The sequence below is a fragment of the Myripristis murdjan genome, chromosome 19 (assembly GCF_902150065.1).
Source record: "Myripristis murdjan chromosome 19, fMyrMur1.1, whole genome shotgun sequence".
NCBI classification, from domain to species: Eukaryota; Metazoa; Chordata; class Actinopteri; order Holocentriformes; family Holocentridae; genus Myripristis; species Myripristis murdjan.
The window spans coordinates 7,838,244-7,858,366 of NC_043998.1; the positions used below are offsets into that span (position 1 = coordinate 7,838,244).

Genomic DNA, 20,123 nt, shown 5'->3' on the forward strand with positions numbered 1-20,123 from the left:
CATCAAGGAAAGCAAAGTAGTTCTGCGAATCTGTAAGCACAGTTGTCCTGTGAACAGACCAGCTTAGTATCTGTGGATGCGTTTACATTCATTTGTATACACTGTTTTTATAATTATTGGGTTTTGTAGATGGAATTCCTGCAGAAAAACAAAAAATGTTCTATAGGATTTTGTAGGAGTGGTGATGCCATTTTTCCAGAGAGTTGCTTGCTCAGAAGGCAGGCCTTTTATACATTTGGATCCAAAAGCTTCAACATAACCCGCTGTTGGAGCATAATAGGCTTGCACCCTAAGTTACCATGGTGATGTACAGTGCCCTGCTAAAAAGTGAACCATCATTGTGAGACTGAAAAGCCAGAGTTAAGCCCAAAGTTAATTTGCTAGCTCATTAATCTTGTTTTGTGAGACAGATGAGATAAGGCATAGCACACTCTGCTGAAAAATGTTTCACAAAGAAAGTATGAGGCAGAAAAATACGCGCATGGCTAAATAAATAGCATTAAAGGAATTTGCCTCAAACTTTCTCTGGTAATTTTTTTAGTTGAGTGCAGGTTTCCTATATTTTATCAGTTTCTGTCTTTGGAAACTGTACACACATACCATCAAATACTGTGAGGACTGAATTGAACACTGCAATAGCTGACACTTTTTTTGTGAGACAGAAAAGACTCAAGGTGGACAAAAGTAATTTTATCACCATATCTCCTTGAATAGTTAAAGCCTAAAATCATTAAATCTACCAACTCACACCAAAAACTACACTAAATAGACTGAATGCCTTATTCATGTTTTGGTCAGGTTGGTTAAGTGTAGACTTTAACTGTAGTTGCATTTCTGTGAGAAATGAGAAGCCTTGCAGAGCCTGAGTGCTGGACAGCACTTGGCTCTATATAAAGCAAAGCACAGTTCCTCTGTGGGGGAAGATTCATACCATCATCTCAGCAGGCCACCTTCCTTTATTTGAAGTCCTAATTTAGTCAAAGTCTAATGGACTCCTTTGGCAGTTTTAGCCACTTGGTACAGTTATTTCCGTGCAGTGCGTCAATAATGACTGTAAGAACCTTTCATCCTGAAAGGTAAGTGAGTGATTCTGACACTTGGTCCTCCTTTCTGATTGGTGAAATTAGGCTCCAAGCATAAGCAAATGCTGGATGGTCAGAACGGCAGCCAATCACAGCGCAGGGTCAAGATAATGTCATCGCCCCGGCCCACCTGCAGGACCAAGCAGCGAATGGGCAGCAAGAGCAGAGTGGGGTTTGGCGTGTCCAGCCAGCCCTTTCACTGTGAGCTGTGCCAGCTGTCCGTCAACTCCGAGACACAGCTGAAACAGGTGGGCACGACCTCACCTCACATCCCACTGATAGAAAAACTTATTAACACTCATGGTACATTTTTCTCACTTTTTGTAATACTCAACATTTTTAAAGGTTTTCCATGGTCATGAATGGTAGTCACTGTGGCTGGACCTGCAGTACAGTGTTACATTCATGAGTTTAATTCAGGCACCATTAAATAACCTTATATGAAATATTTTCAAATTTGTCCATACATTTTCATCTATGGACATATATGTGCATATGTCACCAGCTCCCACTGTCATATAGGTATGTTGTGCACATGTATGACCTTATAAGGACAAGCACATATATAAGTTCCACATATACATTCAGTGGCCACTTTATTAGGTACACCTGCACTATCTAATACTATTTAATACAACTGTTCTACCATAAAGTTCACTTTTATGATGCCTATAATGCTCAGGTTTTCTTTTTGTCACTTTTTTTAGAGGTGTTCACTCTATCCTATGTTTGGCATTGAGCACATAGTTAGTGGTGCTGTTGTACTGGACTGCATTTTAATGAGGTGTTCCTACTATTCTGTCCCCATCATGTATATAAATAGGGAGAACAAAAAATACCTCTCAAAAATAAATAAATAAATAAAGGACAAAAAACCCTCCAATATAATGTAGCCCAGTACAAGACCTCTGCAAACTACAACCTCAATAATAAACATAGAATTAAATTTACACATTCTCCACAATGTCAACAAAAAGTGAACATTATGAACTTTCTTAATAGGTAAATTTCATGGCAGAGCTGTTGCACTGAAATGCATTAGATTGTACAGGTGGACCTGATGAAGTGGCCACTGAATACTAAATACCACCCTGATGCCAGGCAAAACTATCTAATCGGTTGGTTCAGTGGTTTGTTGGTCAAAGCCGTCTTGTCCATCAGGCTAACTGCATCACTGTTTCCTGTCTCCTCCAGCACTTGAGCAGCAGGAGACACAAAGAGCGTTTGGCTGGGAAGACTGTCAAGCCTAAGTTCAGCCCCTACATTAAAGTCCAGCCCAGCGCTGTGTTGGCGGTAAGAACTAGCCGCCCTTCCTCACACACACACACACACACACACACACACACACACACACACACACACACACACACATACACACACACATACACACATCTTGTTCTTCACTGCTCAGATCTACCACAGCGGTTGGGAATTTAAGTGCCTTGCTCATGGACAGCTCAGCGTAAAGTGTTGATGGAGGGGAGAGCATTGTCATTCACATTCCCTGCCCAGATTTTCCCAGCATGCCAGATTGTTTGAACTGACAGCTATTGGCACATGCACCAGAGCCTGAGCCCCTACCCCATTCTTATCTGGGATATATTAAGGCCCCAGCCCCAGGAGCTGCCAACAATCCACCCTGGCCTTTCACACATGGATCGCATGGCTAACGCTGCATTCTCCCACCACACTATTGTTGGCCGTGTCAAAATAAACATCACTCCAGTGGATTAATTTTAATGAACAGATATGTTTTATACTTGTTGAAAAATATTAGATGGAAGTTGTTGAACAGCATAATGGAATAAAGTGAAAATACAAGACAACACCAAGTGTGGTACTGTACCATGTTTAAGGTACAATAAGTGCTCAATTTACCCACACTGGAGCTCAGACGGACCACAGTTGATCTGCAGGAGTTTACAAGGTATATTCGTTAATATTGACGACTAAACAAATACTTTGGTAGGTGCAGGTATTTATGGCACATGGAAACTACTCACCCTTTCCTTAGACAAGGATGCAAGCAAGCACTAGCATTTAGTTGTTCAGCCAAAAAAAAAAATGAATGGCAAAACATTGCTATTGCTATTACTGTATTTTGTTTCATTAAAAATGGCCTCTTCCTTACTCATTTCTGTTGGATTTTCTGGGTTACTTTCTGTTATTTACAGGCTACGGCAAGCTGTAGCAGGAAGATTACTCAGTGTTGTTGCAAATTCTCCTACAGAGTTTAATAAAAGCCACTTAATACCACTTAACGTAGTCTGACTCAAAAGATGTAGACTGTGGTTATAAGTCTGCCGCTGGGTGACTATTGTAGTCGCAATTCTCCTCCCCTTCCACTAACCCCCGACACTGTTTTGCAAGGGCACCGTCGCTGCATCCTGGGCTTAGTGCTGCCCAGACAACTGTGTTTAAAGAAATACAAACATGTCAGAGCCTTTTTCCCCCTATAGCAGAAATGATAATGAGTTCAGCCAGACCTTTCTCTAGCACTGGGCTTATAGAGCACTCAAGTGAAGTTTGAAGATAGGTCCAGCTATGAGAGACTGCACTTAATGTCACTTTATTACTTAACGCCACTTTAACTCTACACTTGTTAAATGTAATGAACCCATGTGGTTTTAAAGTTGGTTTGAAAAAGCTTCTGAGTAAAATGTATTGGAGTTTGACACCCAAATCTTGCAAAATAAACAGAATCTGAACTGCTTTTAGTCTAAAGAAGAGGGGTCAAGAGCTGAAATTTCGGTGCGCAGTTGGAGTGAACAGCACAAATCTCTCTCTCACTAAATGCTGTTTCTTGTAACTGTTGGACATGTTTTCTCCCTGGACTTTGAGCAGGCATCTTGTCTTCTGTGTCTCACCATGCAGACTAAACTGGCCCTGCAGAAGCAGCTCTCCAAGGCCCTGCCGGCAGGGTTTCTGGCCAGTCCCCTCAACCCAGCTGCCTTGTGCACCATGGCCTCTGGACCTCTGGCCTTCCGGCCGCCGCCTGCACCCACAGCCATCATCCAGGGCCCACTGATCAGCCCCACACTCTTCAGGCCTGCCCCGGGTCCACTGAGAGCCACACACACACCCATTATCTTCTCTCCTTACTAGCTACAGACATATTAGCTGTCTGCGAGCCAAGCTGAGCTGGAGGACTGTTGTAGCCTGGGCTAGTCAAGCTAAGCCTAGCTTAGTCTGGACAAGGTCAAGCTAAAACATGAGATGGCCGTGAGTGATGTGAGTGACACGCGAACACTGTGCAGCAACAGTGGGACAACATATCACCATGTCCAGTCTGGCAGGTTCAGGTCATGAGTTCAGTACGTCAAATCCTCTGGTGTGGATTGAAATCTCGTTGCGGGCTGAACTCACAGTGGAAGGTTCCCAGCTGTTCCCTCCTCACAAACTGTTGAGTGCATGCTCCCTGGGGTCTGGACCCCTCTGGAAGCCATAGCGACAAGCATCTTTTAGTTTTATGAATAAGACTATATGATAGAGAAATACACTAGGCCTGTGTAAATGTTACTTAAACTAAGTGTCTGTTGCCAAAATCCTAGCATTTTTAAATATTTCTAATTGTACTCTGGGAGAACAAGTACAACAGTTCTATCCTGTTATAGTTTTCATCCCACAAATCTTGATCAAGGAAATCCAGTCTGTGATATTCACCCATAAAACTCTCCATTTTGATATGAAATACGAAACCCTAGGAAAAGTGGGACGATCCATAACTTGGGATTACTGGGGATGATATTGCATCTTGGCAGCTTTATGTTTTTATAGCCATTGTCTGCTCTGGAGGCCTTTTTTTAAACTTACATTAGCTAAATATAGACATTCGACTTGTCTGTGTCTGTGTCTGTCTCTGTCTGTCTTTCTCTCTTGCTCTCCCTGTGTAACAAGGTGACAATCAACCATCACCCCAATATGATGCCAAGTATATTCATTACAGGGAGGCAGACAGGGTGCATGTTCACCACTGGACCTTGTGCTTAAAATGACTTCATGAGGTTTTGTTGTCTGTATAAACCCTGAAAGAGACAGCTCATGTTTCTTTGACAGGATACATGGAGAACAAGCTCTTCAGGCATTGGGAGGATGCATTCATTAAAGGTTTTTCACAGCCTGACATGTGCAATATGGAGTGGCAGACTCATGTGCTGTAACCCCAAAAGCAAAGTGATTTATCTTCAAGTTCTTAAATATTACAAGTGGTTTTGACATTATAAATGAAACCTGTTTTGTTTTATAGAGTTGTATGAATAAATAACTACCTTTTTCTCATTTGAGCAGCCACCACCACCTGTTTGTGCTGAATCATCCTAAGCAATATGTATATTGAAGTTGTATTCTAAGTGTCACCTGGTGAAATTCATGACTAGTATAACTGTGCATCCATTGCAATAATATAAATTATTATTCATTAAAAAAATATCCATACTGTATTCTATATGACCTTAAAAATAATACTGTTTTTTTTACACAATTGTGGTTGTTTCTTTCTTCAAACAATAGTACTGGTGATCCCACAAATCATACCTGTTGGTATTGATTTTAGTTTTCCTGTGGTAGAGAAGGTCAAAGGGCCTGACTGGTTTTGATTCAACTGGCACATTTTCAGCTCTTATCATCTCTGTGATACTTACTGTGGAGAGATGAAAGGTCAAAAAGTTAATATGCCATTTGCAAATTACTGTTTCCCTCTAAAACAAACAAACAAACAAAAAAAAAACATATTACATCCATTTTGGGAAAATTATAAAAGGTTTCCCAAGGCATCCTAATGATCAAAGCATCAAAACAGCTGAATAAGTTGCTTCTTTTACAGTTTTTTGAAGAAGTACTGAATGCTTCAAACACCAGCGTTTAAATAATAGTCTGTATTTATCATACTTATGCTTTGTGATTCATTAAATTGCTAGTTGTTTTGAAGTCAACCTCCACAGGTATTGCCTCTAACTCACATTAACCACAGGTAAGTAGACGCTCCTGTAACCAGGCTCAACACAATTTCTAATAGGTTTGTGTGAGGAAAAAAAAATGTCATGCAAAAGGCAAAGCTTATCTGTCAGTCTGACAAAAACATGTATATGAATACTTTGTGATCAACAGCACTCTAGTGCCATCCAGTGGTCTTCTATGAACAAACACAGAAAAAGCACAGCCTAAATGCAATTAGGCTTTCTATTCATAGATTCAAACTTTATATTTTTTGGATGCCAACTGGTCTAGCGTCATCAAACCATATGCACCAAGAGGAAACAGCTTAAAGTATTTGAATTTGCTGACCCATATGTCATTATAAGGTTTTACCAGGGTGTCATAAATGTGCCATGAGTGGGCCCAAACATTAAAAAATGGATAAACTAAGAATATTTAACAATAAACTTTAATAAACTTTTTGAAAAAACACTTCTAGTATCAGTGTATTGCAAATATAGATGTGTCCTTATCTTCCGAAATGTTATTTTTAAATATACCCTTTTGGAGATATGTTTTAATTTCACAATAAACTGCTGCCAAGGAGTTACCTTGTTTTTCCACAAACTTCCCCATCCTGCATGTCTTACATTAACAATCAGTGTCCTGAAGATGTGAGAGCAAGATGATAAGTGTTTATGCCGCATGTGCGAATGATGTGTTCTTACAATGATTCTCATCATAATAGCAAACCATGTTACCGCTAAGATACTTCATTTAATCTCTGAGGAAAGTCTTCTGTTACTGTTTGTAGCACTAAAAACACATCACACGAAGCTGACCTCCTGTTGTTGCTGGAGCTCGGTCCGGTGTCACCAGGTTGGCATCAGTTGACTTGAGCTGGTCCAAATGTCTGCTTTCAGTCTGATTAAAACTGTGCCATCTGGGCTGTACTAAAGGTAATGGGCATCAGGCTGCACAAAGAAACCTGTAAAGCCTCAGTTTTTCAGTGTTGCATATATGAAGCTGGTCTGGCCTGACACTTTGTTTTGCTATGAACTCTGTGTTGTGTTTGAATGAGACGAGGACAACTTCTGGCATGATTATTGAAATGGTGGGATCAACCTCCTTCAACTTACCTCCACAGAAATGTCAAAGGTCACACAACAAAAATTCAATTACCAAAAAAATATACATTAAAACAGGTATATAGATGGAAAAACAGCAAAACCTGAACAGAAATGGGGCATGGACTGGGGAAAACAAACCTATTACATTAATGCATCGGTTATATACACACATGACCATATAAAAGTATTATTACTACTTGGTGGCATATGCAGAATATTTTTCATAACTTTCATCACAATACATGCTTTATTACTTAGAGAACAAACATATCACACCAGCACTACACTGAAACGGTCTTAATGATGCATCCACAATAAGAACAGGCCCTGCTCATAAGATTTTGGGGTGAATTTACACTTAAAGATGCCACAAATAAAGCCCAGAGTGGATATTAGCAGCGTGTGATCTTCCTGGCAAGCACTTCCTCCTTATAAGCAGCTTTGGGGGCTTTAACAATGATTACTGGAATCAAAGTGCTGCAGAAAATAATAAAACTATAAAAACACATGCACCAGCTAAGCCTTGTGGTGTTAACATAGCACAGATGCTGGGTTAGGAAAAAGATGTAGCTCTTTATTTTTGGTATTAAAACATAAATTGAATATGTCTATATCATTAAGAGTGTATTTCAGCAGTTTCATAACAACTTTGGTTTATGGCTCTCGGCTCTATATCTATAATGGAAATACTCAATATTTTCATGTAAAGTCATGTAATAATAAAGGCCTTTTAACATTTTTTCAACAGAACAGTGTGTCCTTGTAGGTTTTTCAAGTTTGCTGGCCATATTCTGCACAGGATTTTTTATTTAAAAAGGAGGCAAACTTAAAAATATGTTATCCTTTAGGCAGGGTTGCCATATTGCACTAGCCAGCCAAGTCTTTCTGAAACGAGACACTACAGTTCCTGATATCCTGATATCCTGCTGGAAACCGATGTGGGCACAGAGGTTGTGCAGCTCACTAGAACCAGTGCCTGCAGGATCCACACAGCTGGGATTACAGCCAGTGTTTGATCTCTACCTTTACCACGATCATTAGTCTAGAGTGCATTTTTAAACCTCATCTGGCCAGGTGGTAGAGTCAGCAGGTGAGTTTCCTGAATGGTGAGCTGGCCATTTCCTGACCCTGATGAGTGCCTTGTAGTCAGATGTTATCATTGTCCAGTATTATTGGCAAATAGTACAACTCATATTGTACAAATAACCATAAATTTGCACCAACTTATAGGAGCTAACAGAGAGGAGACTTCTACTCTCACTTTTCCTCTTCCTCTTGTTCTGCCACATTTTCTTAATTTGCACGATCCCGTGCTGTTCCTGTGCAGCAGCTGTAATTTTTATTACATTTCTGCTGCAACAGACAAATGATGGAAAGAAACAGACAGCCTGACAAGTAACAAGGTGAAATCAGATTTAAGACACTGCATTTACAGACATCTCAGCCTCCAATACAGTGAGGAGTTTCTGTACTTGGACACTTGACCTGTCAGAGCCTGTGCACGCCCCTGGCAGTGCCACCGAGGTGAGGCCCAATGAAACAACCTGTGGTCGGAGATATTCCCGGAAATTGCGTCTGATCGTTCCTTTCGGGAAAAAAAGATGGCAGCTGTTGACATCGACATGCCGATGGAAACAGAAGCCCAGACCCCCTTTCAGGAGGACGTAGAGCGGTAAACATCTTTTGTCAGCATTATCTGAACACGTTTCATGGCAGTTTCATGAAACAAAATTTATCTAGCGCGGTCTGCTGCTTTAGGCTTGTTGATCAGCCTCAGTTAGCTAACCTGACAAGGCTAGCACACAACAATGGCTAAACGAGCTAAATGGGCTAGCACACCCGTCCGGCAGGCTGTGTAAATGTGCTGTGTGTTTGGTTTAAGTTACATTTGACACACCAAAACACGACTCGACAAGCGGCAGGAGCTGACATTAACTTGGTGTTGATCAACCCGGGAAAAAAAACAGTGTTCTTGTATGGTTAGACCAGCTAAAAGGAACAGATTTCAGCTAACTTTAACTAAGTAGCATAGCTAGGCTAACGCTCATGTCTCAGTTCAGGTCACTGATGTTACGAAGGCGTACTTGAGTCTGTAAGCTTGAGTTAACCTTTAAAGAGTAATTTTTCGTTTGGTGTGTGGTTGGTAGTTATGTCGCTGTGTGTATATATTTATAAACTCATTTTTGAAGTTGAGGACAGGAACAGAAGCGTCGTTTGGAGCCGTCTCGTGTCACACATGCTAGCGACTTTCCGCTTTCGAGAACTTTCCACATAAGGCGCCTTGAAGGTGTGTAACGTTAGGCAAGTTAACTTACCCAAACGATTTAAGTTATTTATAAAGTTATTAAATCAACGATTCGACCCAGTTTAATCTTGAATGGTTGCAGTAATGTAGTAATGTAATGGTAACAATGTTTAGATGGGGCACCAAAGCTCTTAAAATTATTTAATAAGAAGCAAGACAGCTATTAATGATGCTAATGATAAAATTCAAGCTTAAACATTTCCAGCAACACAGAATATGTACACTTTGTCCCACCGTCTTATTTCTCATGGAAGGACCACATAACAGGTTTAACAAGGGCATTCCTTAACAAACAACTTTAGCTACGTAAAGTCATGTATTTTGGAGAAAGTAACGTCCCCATGTTTTGTATGCTGTAGATATGAAATAATACATGGGTATTAGATTAATATTGTAATTGTTAGTCGTTATTCTAAAAGCAGGTCTGTGTAATTTGCTGGCAAAACAGATGTAAACAGGTAAACTCGGCGGTAAATACATGTGATATTGGATTGTTTAGTTCTTACGTGAAGAGGCTTGTCATACAGTTTTAGAATATGTTATTTTAGCAGGGGACAGTGTCTTGTTAGGGTCACTGCCTTCAAGGACAGATTTGCCTCTTTGTCATTAGTGGGCTTATCCATTCTTACCTCATATTTTAGCAGATTAAATGCCAATAAAGTATTAGGATTTGTTGTACTATTCAGATCTTGAAATGTAAGTGCTCGGCTACTTGTTTTCCCTTTCACCAGCAAGTACACATCCAGTGTTCCTGCTATACTCTCACATGTTAAAATCACATGGTATAATAAAAGTTGACATGATATAATAAAAAAAGGTATATTATTAAGATTAAGATAACAGAATCAACTGTGTACCAGCCATATACAAAAGAAATGCCTGTTATGAAAGTGTAAAGTGGCAAATTTGGATAGATGGCTTTGACCTGCTATTATTGCTGCACACACATTGTGTACACATTACTAATCTAATCCTGGTCTTACTACAAAAGATTCATGTGTCGACTTCGTCTTTGTAATCAGGATAAATTAATACAAGATGACCTCAATGGCTGAAAGTTGGTGGTAGAGTTAACGCTGGGTTCCTCATTTGAAAGGACTGTAGCAGGTGATTGTCCCTGCTATGTTTAGTTTTACAGCCGTCAGGACAGTCAGCACCCTGCTGCCATGCTGTCCAAGTTCCAGGTGAAACAGCAGCTTTCAGTCCTCTGACATCCCGTTAGTACTCTGCCCCATCTGCAAGAAAGCCCCTGATAGATATGGGTCACCAAGAACAGGCAAAAATAGTAACAGCACAGTGTGTTGTTGCTGGAGGCCTTTATCTCGCAAGCCAGTCAGATTTTAGGAAATTCACAGCAAGAAAAATCCCAAAACATTGATTTGGACGCCAGCAATTATGTCTGATGGTAAACACCTGGACTCAGATAATGCAAACACTTCTTTTTTTTATCTGTCTTCTGTTAACATGGAAGTAATACTTGACGCAGCCATGTAGCAGTGCCATAGACAATTACAGTGTAGGCATGGCAACACTCTGACGCAGAGCCACAAAAACAGCTTTAATAATTGTTCCATTTTGACGTTGGTTGCTGTTTCCTCTCTTCACTCCCCAGTCAGGCTGAGGGCTTCAAAGAGCAAGGAAATGCATTCTACATCAAGAAAGATTACTCCGAAGCTTTCAACTACTACACAAAGGCCATCGGTAAGAGCAGCACTCAGAACTCCCTATACTATAAACTTGCAGCGTATACCTTGGAACATTTCTATGAAGATATTTACTGTTAACATGGACCGACACACAGCTATCTTTGTCCTCAGCCCTGAATACTAGAGAAATCCCGTAGCTCTTAGTAGCCAGACCCAGATGTTCAGATTTATCTTTTCTTTGATTTGTAGCTGTATTACATGCCCCATGCATCACAATTCCTGTGTTAAAATTAGGGAATAAGTTTACCCGTGTGACTTGGATTATTTTTGTTTTTCCCCAGATGCATGCCCCAAGAATGCCAGTTACTATAGCAACAGGGCAGCTACATTGATGATGCTGTGTCGCTTTCGAGAGGCCCTGGAAGACTCCCAGCAGGCTGTGCGGCTGGATGACTGCTTCATGAAGGTCAGTGTGAACACACTCACACTTTGGTCAAGAACAAGAATGAGCATCATTACCAATCTCATCATTCCCAGTTGTTTCCCCAACACTGGCTCCACCTGCAGAGTAATGATGGTGGCTTCAGCTGTGGTATCAAGGCGGTGTTAACTTTCTGTCCCACAGGGGCATCTGCGTGAGGGCAAGTGCCATCTATCTTTGGGTAACGCCATGGCTGCTAGCCGCTGTTTCCAGAAGGTTCTGGAGCTGGAGCCCAGCAACAGCCAGGCCCAGCAGGAGGTGAGGGCTTAGCTGCTTTCGCCTTTTTAGTCAGTCATTGTAAAAATGTGAACATCCTTCTGCACAAAGTTTTGTTCACAGGTGAACTGACAATCTCCACCAGTGAGTCTGTTCTCAGAGTTGGTTTTTAATGTGTTTCAGCATAAGAATGCTGCAGCGGTCCAGGAATATGAGCGAATGGCAGAATTTGGCTTTGAAAAGCGGGATTTCAGAAAGGTACCACTCAGTTATTCTCATTTTAATTAAACACATAAAAACCTAATGTCTGAAGTTAGCTTTTGTCAAAATTGGGGTGTATATTTCAGATAGCAGGAATAGCTACTGTACTAAGGCAGACAATGTTATTGCCAGGATGCAGGATGATCTTTTTCACATTTATCTGGCTAACCTAATCCCGTTTTGTGAAATACCATCCTGTTTTTTCACCAGAATTTTTTCCATATTAATATTTACTTGTTTAAAAAGTCTCCAAGATGTGAGTAATTACAGAGCTAGTTTGTGTCTGCTTAGCTTCAGTTTTCTTGCCCTCCTCCAGGTTGTGTACTGTATGGACCGGGCTCTAGCTCTGGCCTCTGCCTGCCACCGCTTCAAAATCCTGAAGGCAGAGTGTCTCGCTCTGCTGGGACGCTACCCAGAAGCCCAGTCTGTGGCAAGGTAGAGGCACCAAGCTTTTCAGCAGAGGAACTGACGTTGCAGCTGCAGTTATTTTATCATAGGCATTCATTTTTTTGCTTTCTATAACTGCTTTCATAGAACAAAGTACACTCTTCCTAAGTAATAGTTGCCTTGAATTTCAGATATACAATATCTACAACAGATCTTTTATTAAAACATTCTCTCCTAGTGATATCCTGCGGATGGATCCCACCAATGCAGATGCACTGTATGTCCAAGGCCTGTGTCTTTACTATGAGGACTGTATCGATAAAGCCGTGCAGTTCTTTGTCCAGGCTCTGCGCATGGCACCCGATCATGAGAAGGCCCGGTTAGCCTGCAGGGTAAGTAGATAGGGTTTCTATTTAACTTTTGGAAAACTTGGACAAAGTTTGCAAAAGACAAATGACTTATTATTCTCTTCCCAAATCAGAACGCTAAAGCCTTAAAAGCCAAGAAAGAGGAGGGAAACCAGGCGTTCAAGGACTGCAACTATGAAGCTGCGTATCAGCTGTACACAGAGGCTCTGAAAATAGACCCCAACAACATCAAGACCAATGCTAAACTCTACTGCAACAGAGGCACAGTGGGAGCTAAGGTAAAGAGAAACAACAGAATCAACATGTTTGAGTCATTTTTCAGCCTTGGCATTATACTGTGCACACACCATGACACTGGAGTGAAAAGTACCATGGTACAACAGGCTTGGAATTTAGTTGAGACACCTGGGAGTGACCCGGTGCCTGCCTACAGGATTCCTTCACATCTCAGGAAAAACTAGAAGTTAGTTGAGAAAGTCAGGGAGAATATTATCAGCCTACGGTTGCACAATTAATCGAAATCACAATATGGCTAAGTGTGGTATCCAAATCACAACAGCTCCTTTTTTTTGACAAAGGTTAAATGTGACATTATACCTACAAATCATATTATCCTGATCTAAAACAAAAAACATGTTTTGATGCAGACCTGAGCAAAAATCACACCATCCTCAAGCAGTTGTTTCTCTAGTTAAAATGTAAATTATGATGAAAAAACACTCCTGCAAATTTAGCAATTGCAGTATCTGTCAAAATAATAGCAATAGTATCAAAAAAACTAGACTTTATAAAGTTTCTGAAGAAACTTTGATGTGCTTGCCTTGCAAGCGCCTGGACATGTGCTAAATCAGCAGCCCTGTGCTGTTTGTGGGCTGTGTAGTGTTGTGGCTCTTGCCCAGGCGGGGAGTTGAACCCTGGTCTCCTGCATGGCAGGCAGAGACACTATCCACTGAGCCACTGGGGCTTGTGTGGGCGGAGCCAGAAATGAGGCTCTATGAAGCACACAGCATGAGTGACAGTGCTGCTTCTGTGAAAAATCACCTAAACGTAGTGGTCAAACTACTGCTTTGTTCTCAATGACAGTAAGTCCGAGCAGAAAATAAAAGGTATCATGAGAAAGGCAAGGCTTTGGGCTTTCAAACTGTGTCAAAATTATTTTCCAACTCCCAAAAATGCCCACCTCAGAGCGAGTTGGAAAAGTGTGTCCTTCTGCTTCTCTCCTGAGACTTTGCATTCCAGATATAATGGGAGTCTATGGGGGAGAGAGCTGGCACTCCTGCCTCGTTAAGGGTCACAGTTTAAAAAGTTGAAGCTACTTTGCTTTTGTATTTGCATTTTTCAAAGCACAACTAGTTTTCCTACTACTTTCCAAAAAATTATGCATGTGGAGTGAAAATTGTGGCCAGGAGAGCAAGTTAAAGACAAAAGTTTTAGGCGAATTTTCAGGGCTGCTCCACTCTAGCCCTCAGGAATGCCACTCTAGCTCACTCCATTAGTGTGTATTGCGTTTGGAATTCCGACTTCAAACTGGAATTGTGGAAAAACAGAAAGTCAGATCAGTTTGAAAATTGACACACCGCTTCTTCTCCATAAGACGCACGTTTTTCGTATTTGGTGCGTAGACGCAGGTCCAAAGCTGTGGGCCCTGGAGCCGTCCAAACTTTTGCCAATTCATTTCCTATGGCCGAAATTTTCCACAAAAATTGGAATTTTGAGAATTCCGTGGGTCGGATTCCTTATAAAAGTAATAGCACACTTCTCTCAATGGGGCTGCACATTTTCCCAATTCATTGTGTGGGTCTAAAATGAAAGCTGTAGAAGGAGTAGCGCGCCGAAGGATTTGCAGAAAAATAAACTATAATAAAAAGAAAAATAATAAGTATGCAAGATAATAAGATGTGTTGCCTTTTCAAGGCAAGCACATAATAACAATAGCACTTTTTTTTACCGTATCATGCAGCCCTGGTTCGGCACGGTGGTGCAGTGGTTAGCAGTGTCGCCTCACAGTAAGGAGGTCCTGGGTTCGATTCCCACCCAGGGTCCTTTGTGTGTGGAGTTTGCATGTTCTCCCTGTGTCTGCGTGGGTTTCCACCGGGCACTCCGGTGTCCTCCCACCGTCCAAAGACATGGTTAGGTGAATTGGAGAAGCTAAATTGCCCCTAGGTGTGATTGTGTGTGTGGATGTCAGTGTTTGTCTGTCTGCCCTGCGATGGGCTGGCAACCTGTCCAGGGTGTTGCTGTGCTGGGATAGGCTCCAAATCATCTGAACTTCAACTTTTAATAATGACAATAATATAGTTGTTGTTGTCCTAAAATGATCATTTCATTCTTTGCATCCTGTTTAAAAACTAGCCCTAACCCTAGCCTCTCAACACATTTTTGACACTTTTTTCACACATATTTCAGTAATGGTCCTTTTTTGTTTTGTTTGTTTTGTATTTTTTTTTGTAAATGAAAGGTGAGTAGTCTAATAATCTTTCATTTAGCAGCATTATCCCTTTTACGTTTCACAAAAATAGTGATTTTACATATTGTGATTTTAAAAAATGATGATCTCCCAATTTTGATTTCAATCACTTTCAGCCATATAGCCTAGCACCATCAGATATACATGAGCAGTAATGCTGTGAGAGTAATTACTTTTAAAAATGGAAACTGCAGCTCATGCCTATGTCTCTTCCTCTTCATCAATAGCTGAAGAAACTTGATCAAGCCATCGAGGACTGCACTAGTGCAGTCAAGCTGGATGAAACTTACATCAAGGCCTATTTACGACGAGCCCAGTGGTATGTGCTGTCTTTTCTGTTTGGGTACATTAATGCTCCTGTTGTGTGTATTTTTTCTTGAACATGTGTAGTTGTTTACAGTGACTCTGTGTGTCTTGTAGTTACATGGACTTGGAGCAGTATGAAGAAGCTGTACGGGATTACGAAACTGTTTACCAGACGGAAAAGACCAAAGGTATGCTGCTGTCAACATTGCTGTTTTCTTTTCAGCCATTTATTTGAATAAAATGGTTATTTCGTAAAGTTCTCACTTGCTCCTGTTTGTCTCGCTCTCTAGAACACAAGCATCTGCTGAAGAACGCCCAGCTGGAACTGAAGAAGAGCAAGAGGAAAGATTACTACAAGGTGCTGGGAGTCGGAAAGAACGCCACTGATGACGAGATCAAGAAGGCCTACCGCAAACGGGCCCTCATGCACCACCCAGGTCATTTAAACACACACATGTGCATGCACACATGTAGATACCTTCAAGCCTGTTATGCTTATGGGTGGGCATTGTCAAGAATTTATCTACTGGTGCTGATAACAGCTCCTGTTATTGTTATTGGTCCTTAATGACACCTTTTTTGATATAGTCAAAAAATTATTGTGTATAATAATAATAATAATAATATTTATCGTTATCATTATTATTATTATTTTCCAAAAGGTCATAATACCCACCATCATATTTCAGAAACACAGTATCATGTATGTATCATTTATAACAGAGCTATATTGGTAGCAGCTGTCAGTTTGTTCAAAGAACTGTATGAGATAATGATTTTATTTTGGTGCCTTATTTTAAGCTTAGTGTTAGTTATCTCTCAAAACTTTGACAGACACTGATGTTATGTTCATGATCTTGTTGTTTTGTGCTTTATTATCATGGGTGATTGGTTATATTGTGGAATTGTGCAAGTTCTGCTTTTGACAGGAACAGATGGGGAATTTGAAAACTTTCTTCCTTATGTCAGTGAAATAATTAGTAGTTTTTGATAATGATTTAAAATTGAAGTTAAAACTTTATCAATATATATATTTTCTTGGAACTTCGTAGTATCACAGTTGGGTAAGAGATATACTGTGGATGTTCTGTGTTTGGACCCAGCCAAGGAGCCTTTCTGAATGTCTTTTCTGTGTCGACTTCCAAATTAAAGCATGATGTTTTTAATAAAAATGTGGGGGCGCCTCGCAATAGCTCACCTGGTAAGAGCATGTACCACTTGTTACCACTGATCGCAGTGTCAAGGGTTTGAATCCCACCTCAGGCTCTTTGCCGCATGTCATCCCCTGTCTCTCTTCTGTGACTGTCAACCAAAGTAGAAATGCCTCAAAATAGTCTTTAAAATAAAAATATATTGTTTTCACATGAATTCATATTATCATATGTTGGTCAGCTGTTGACTGTGTTCATAAGGAATGCTAGCTCTGATTATGTTTGATGACAGCTGAATCGAGTGTGGTGAGGTCTTTGTTGTAAGTGAGTGGTTTTGTCTTTATCTTGCAGACCGCCACAGTGCAGCGACTCCAGAAGTGCAGAAGGAGGAGGAGAAGAAGTTCAAGGAGGTGGGCGAGGCCTTCACTGTGCTGTCTGACCCCAAGAAGAAAGTCCGCTACGATAACGGGCATGACCTGGAGGATGATGGCGGCTTTGGTGGAGGAGGTAAGCACCTTTTATCTTTTATTTGGTCAGGTTTACATTGAACCAGACAGTCGTTTGATGGCTGAAAGAGGGTGTATTTGTCCTCATCACCTTTTTAAGCTGATTTACTTCAAGTGGGGAATTTGACAGCACTCTCAGTAATGTGTTTGACCTGACACAGGGGCCACATGCGGCCCCTGCGTCATTTTTATGCGGGCCACCACCATCATATAATAAAAATGTTATTTTTCTTCAGACTTTCAGTCTGTCGATAATTCATTTCTATCACTAACCACAAGAGGGCGATAATGCATAGGCTATTGCGCTGATGTCATGAACCTATTTTGACCTACTGACCAGAGGGCGAAACTGACCAGAACCTGAATTTTGCCCAGTGGCCCCTGAGCCATCTTAAGTTGAGTAGCCCTGGTGTAGATCAAGACAACAATGACTTTGTGATGCTGATAAAACAGACATGGATACACTAGGTGCAAAATTGTGCTTTACAGAGAGAAGCAAACAATCATTAAGGTTTTAATGTGCAGCAGACTTTTCAGACATCGTTATTGAATTGTAATTAAAACCCTTATAACCTATTTCCTAGTGTAAACTAGCCTTTACTTTTGCAAGTCACATGTTTAAATATATATTAAACTCTTTATATTTATATATCAAGTCTTTGTTGGTTTATTTGGTGAATGTACACTGGCTTACAGAGATGCGTCAGTACCAACAGCCTCTTTTCAGACCACTCTAGTTAATCAGCTGTGCTTACATGCAATATTCGAATTACAGCCTGAGTGCAATGTTTTGCTGCCACTCATTTCTCTCACCTGTAATGACACTGTAAAATCTCTCAATCACTTTGAGAAGTGGAGAAAATGGCGGCTAATTGCAGTACACCAGTGTGTTTGGATGCAGCTGTAGGGACAGTCTTAGTTTGAAACAAAATCTGCAGTGTGTGGTTATTGCTATTGTTGTTGTTTTAAAAAAAAAAAAAAAAAAAGAAGAAGAAGGAAGGAAGTTCCAACTGTTGAGTGGTTATCTTCACCAAAGCACTATAATGGAGATGAATATAAAATTCTACAAATGATTAGATTTGATTTGTTGCTCGCAAACACGTTGTCAATAAATAATTTTTGCCTTGGCTTTCCTCTCCAGATTTTGATGCCAACAACATCTTCAGGGCCTTCTTCGGTGGCCAGGGTGGAGGATTTAATTTTGAATCCAGTCCAAGTATGTACACCTCTGCCAGACTTTCCTTTTTCAACATCAGACTTCACTACGTTTATTGAAAAATGGGAGAGAATGTATGTCTTTTTACTGACTGTGCATTGTTTGTGTCCCTCTTTTTTTTCAGATGCTGGGCCTGGAAATTTCTTTTTCCAGTTTGGCTAAAGTGAAACAACGCACAGGAACATTGCAGCCCTGCAATGGACAGTATTAAATTGGACTCAATCACCTCCTGATTTGTCTCGCAAAATCTTCCCGCACTATACTTTGCAAAAAATGTTTTTGGTAATTGCATTCACCTCCTGAATTTACTTGTCACACTTATACTAACAGGCATTTGGCAGAAACATGAACAAGGGCAATTTAATAATGAAGGTAGCATTATCAGTGAAGAATTGAGAAGTGTGGCTGAGCTTTTCTCAGAGCATGATCGTATTCCCAAAATTGAGATACAATGCAGAATTGAATCTAGACTTGTAAAACTGCCACTATACCTTGATAGAGGTGATTAAATACTAAGGAATGCTTTGAAAAAAGAATTACAGTTAAATATCAGGAAAAATGTGTAATATGACCTTGTAAGATGCTCTTGGGACAGACTGGCACTCTATAGAGCTAAAAATCAGTAATGTCAAAAGTGACCTCAGGACAGCACTGCCCAGGTTTTATATGTCCAGGTTTTATTGGCATACCTGCAGACCGTGGGATCAGTCTGCTGGGATCTTTGTTTTTTCATCTAGTCTCCATGCTGCATTGTACAGTTGACTGGAATGTAAAGCGTTTATTGTATTCATAATTTTTTCCTTCATTTTCCTTTAGATCTATTTATATTTATTGTATATTCTAACTGTAAGCAAACTAATGCCAGTGTTGATGGTTAGTTTTGTTTTTTTATTATTCTAATTAGTTGTAAATGCACCCCACCCATCCTTCTCCCTTTGAGTTTCAGTGGCTATTTTTTTCATTGAAACAGGCCAAAATCATAATAGCTTTGCAAACCATTTTGTTCTACAGCTGCTTAAAGCCATTTAAAGGAATATCCACCTCCACTCGGTACAGACCATGTTCCTATCAAATTACGTGGTGCCTTACCAGACTGAACTTAGCAATTAGACATACTTTTCTTACAGTGACACATTGATTCCACGACCCTACAACCAGCTCGCCTGCACTTGCAAAGGCAGAAACTAGTCTCGCTAAGCATGTTTTTGTGCTTCTTTTCACATCAGCCCAATAGAGGCAAATTAATTTTGCAAGTGAAGACTTAAATGTCCCTGAATCCTTTTTCTTTTTTTTTCTTTTTTTTTTAAATCCAGCCAATCATGTAGGACTTGATTCAGAGTCTTGTATCGTCACCAGTCACACCTTGCTGTCACGCTGCTCCTTGTCATGCACGTTTGGTTAGTACCCTCCCCTCTTGTTACACCTGTCAAGGGTAATGAGATTGGAAATGTCCCATTGTCATGGTCCTCTCACCGACCTGTGAATCATTTTGTTAAAAAAACATGAATGAACAAGAGACATGCTTTTTTTTATTGGAACAATAAAGATTTGTCCCGTACTGTAATGTTGGAGTTTAGTTTTGTCTTGTATATCAGCCAGTCTCTGGCTGTTTTCACCTTCCTGTATGATCAAATTTAATTTGAAACCTGATACACTTATTTATTGCAGGTATATTTACCTGTATGAT

The 20,123-nt window shown here is 40.4% G+C and overlaps 2 protein-coding genes across 3 annotated transcripts in view; both read left to right on the forward strand.

The window, feature by feature from the left end:
• Positions 1–5,528, forward strand: part of LOC115378434 (zinc finger protein 385C-like) — an 81,977-nt gene extending 76,449 nt beyond the window's left edge. For both annotated transcript variants that reach the window (XM_030078701.1, XM_030078703.1), the window contains 3 exons: positions 1,128–1,330; positions 2,277–2,375; positions 3,957–5,528. In XM_030078701.1, coding sequence (XP_029934561.1) covers positions 1,128–1,330; positions 2,277–2,375; positions 3,957–4,187 — 533 coding nt within the window. In that variant the 3' untranslated portion in view covers positions 4,188–5,528. The remainder of the gene's footprint in view (positions 1–1,127; positions 1,331–2,276; positions 2,376–3,956) is intronic.
• Positions 5,529–8,680: 3,152 nt separating this feature from the next.
• Positions 8,681–20,000, forward strand: LOC115378099 (dnaJ homolog subfamily C member 7-like). The gene is made up of 14 exons (XM_030078242.1): positions 8,681–8,798; positions 11,044–11,132; positions 11,419–11,543; positions 11,703–11,816; positions 11,958–12,032; positions 12,352–12,470; positions 12,661–12,814; positions 12,904–13,068; positions 15,485–15,576; positions 15,678–15,751; positions 15,854–16,000; positions 17,066–17,221; positions 18,362–18,436; positions 18,561–20,000. The coding sequence occupies exons 1-14, from the start codon at positions 8,728–8,730 to the stop codon at positions 18,596–18,598; spliced, it is 1,494 nt and encodes a 497-aa protein (XP_029934102.1). The 5' UTR covers positions 8,681–8,727; the 3' UTR covers positions 18,599–20,000.
• The last annotated feature ends 123 nt before the right edge of the window (positions 20,001–20,123 follow it).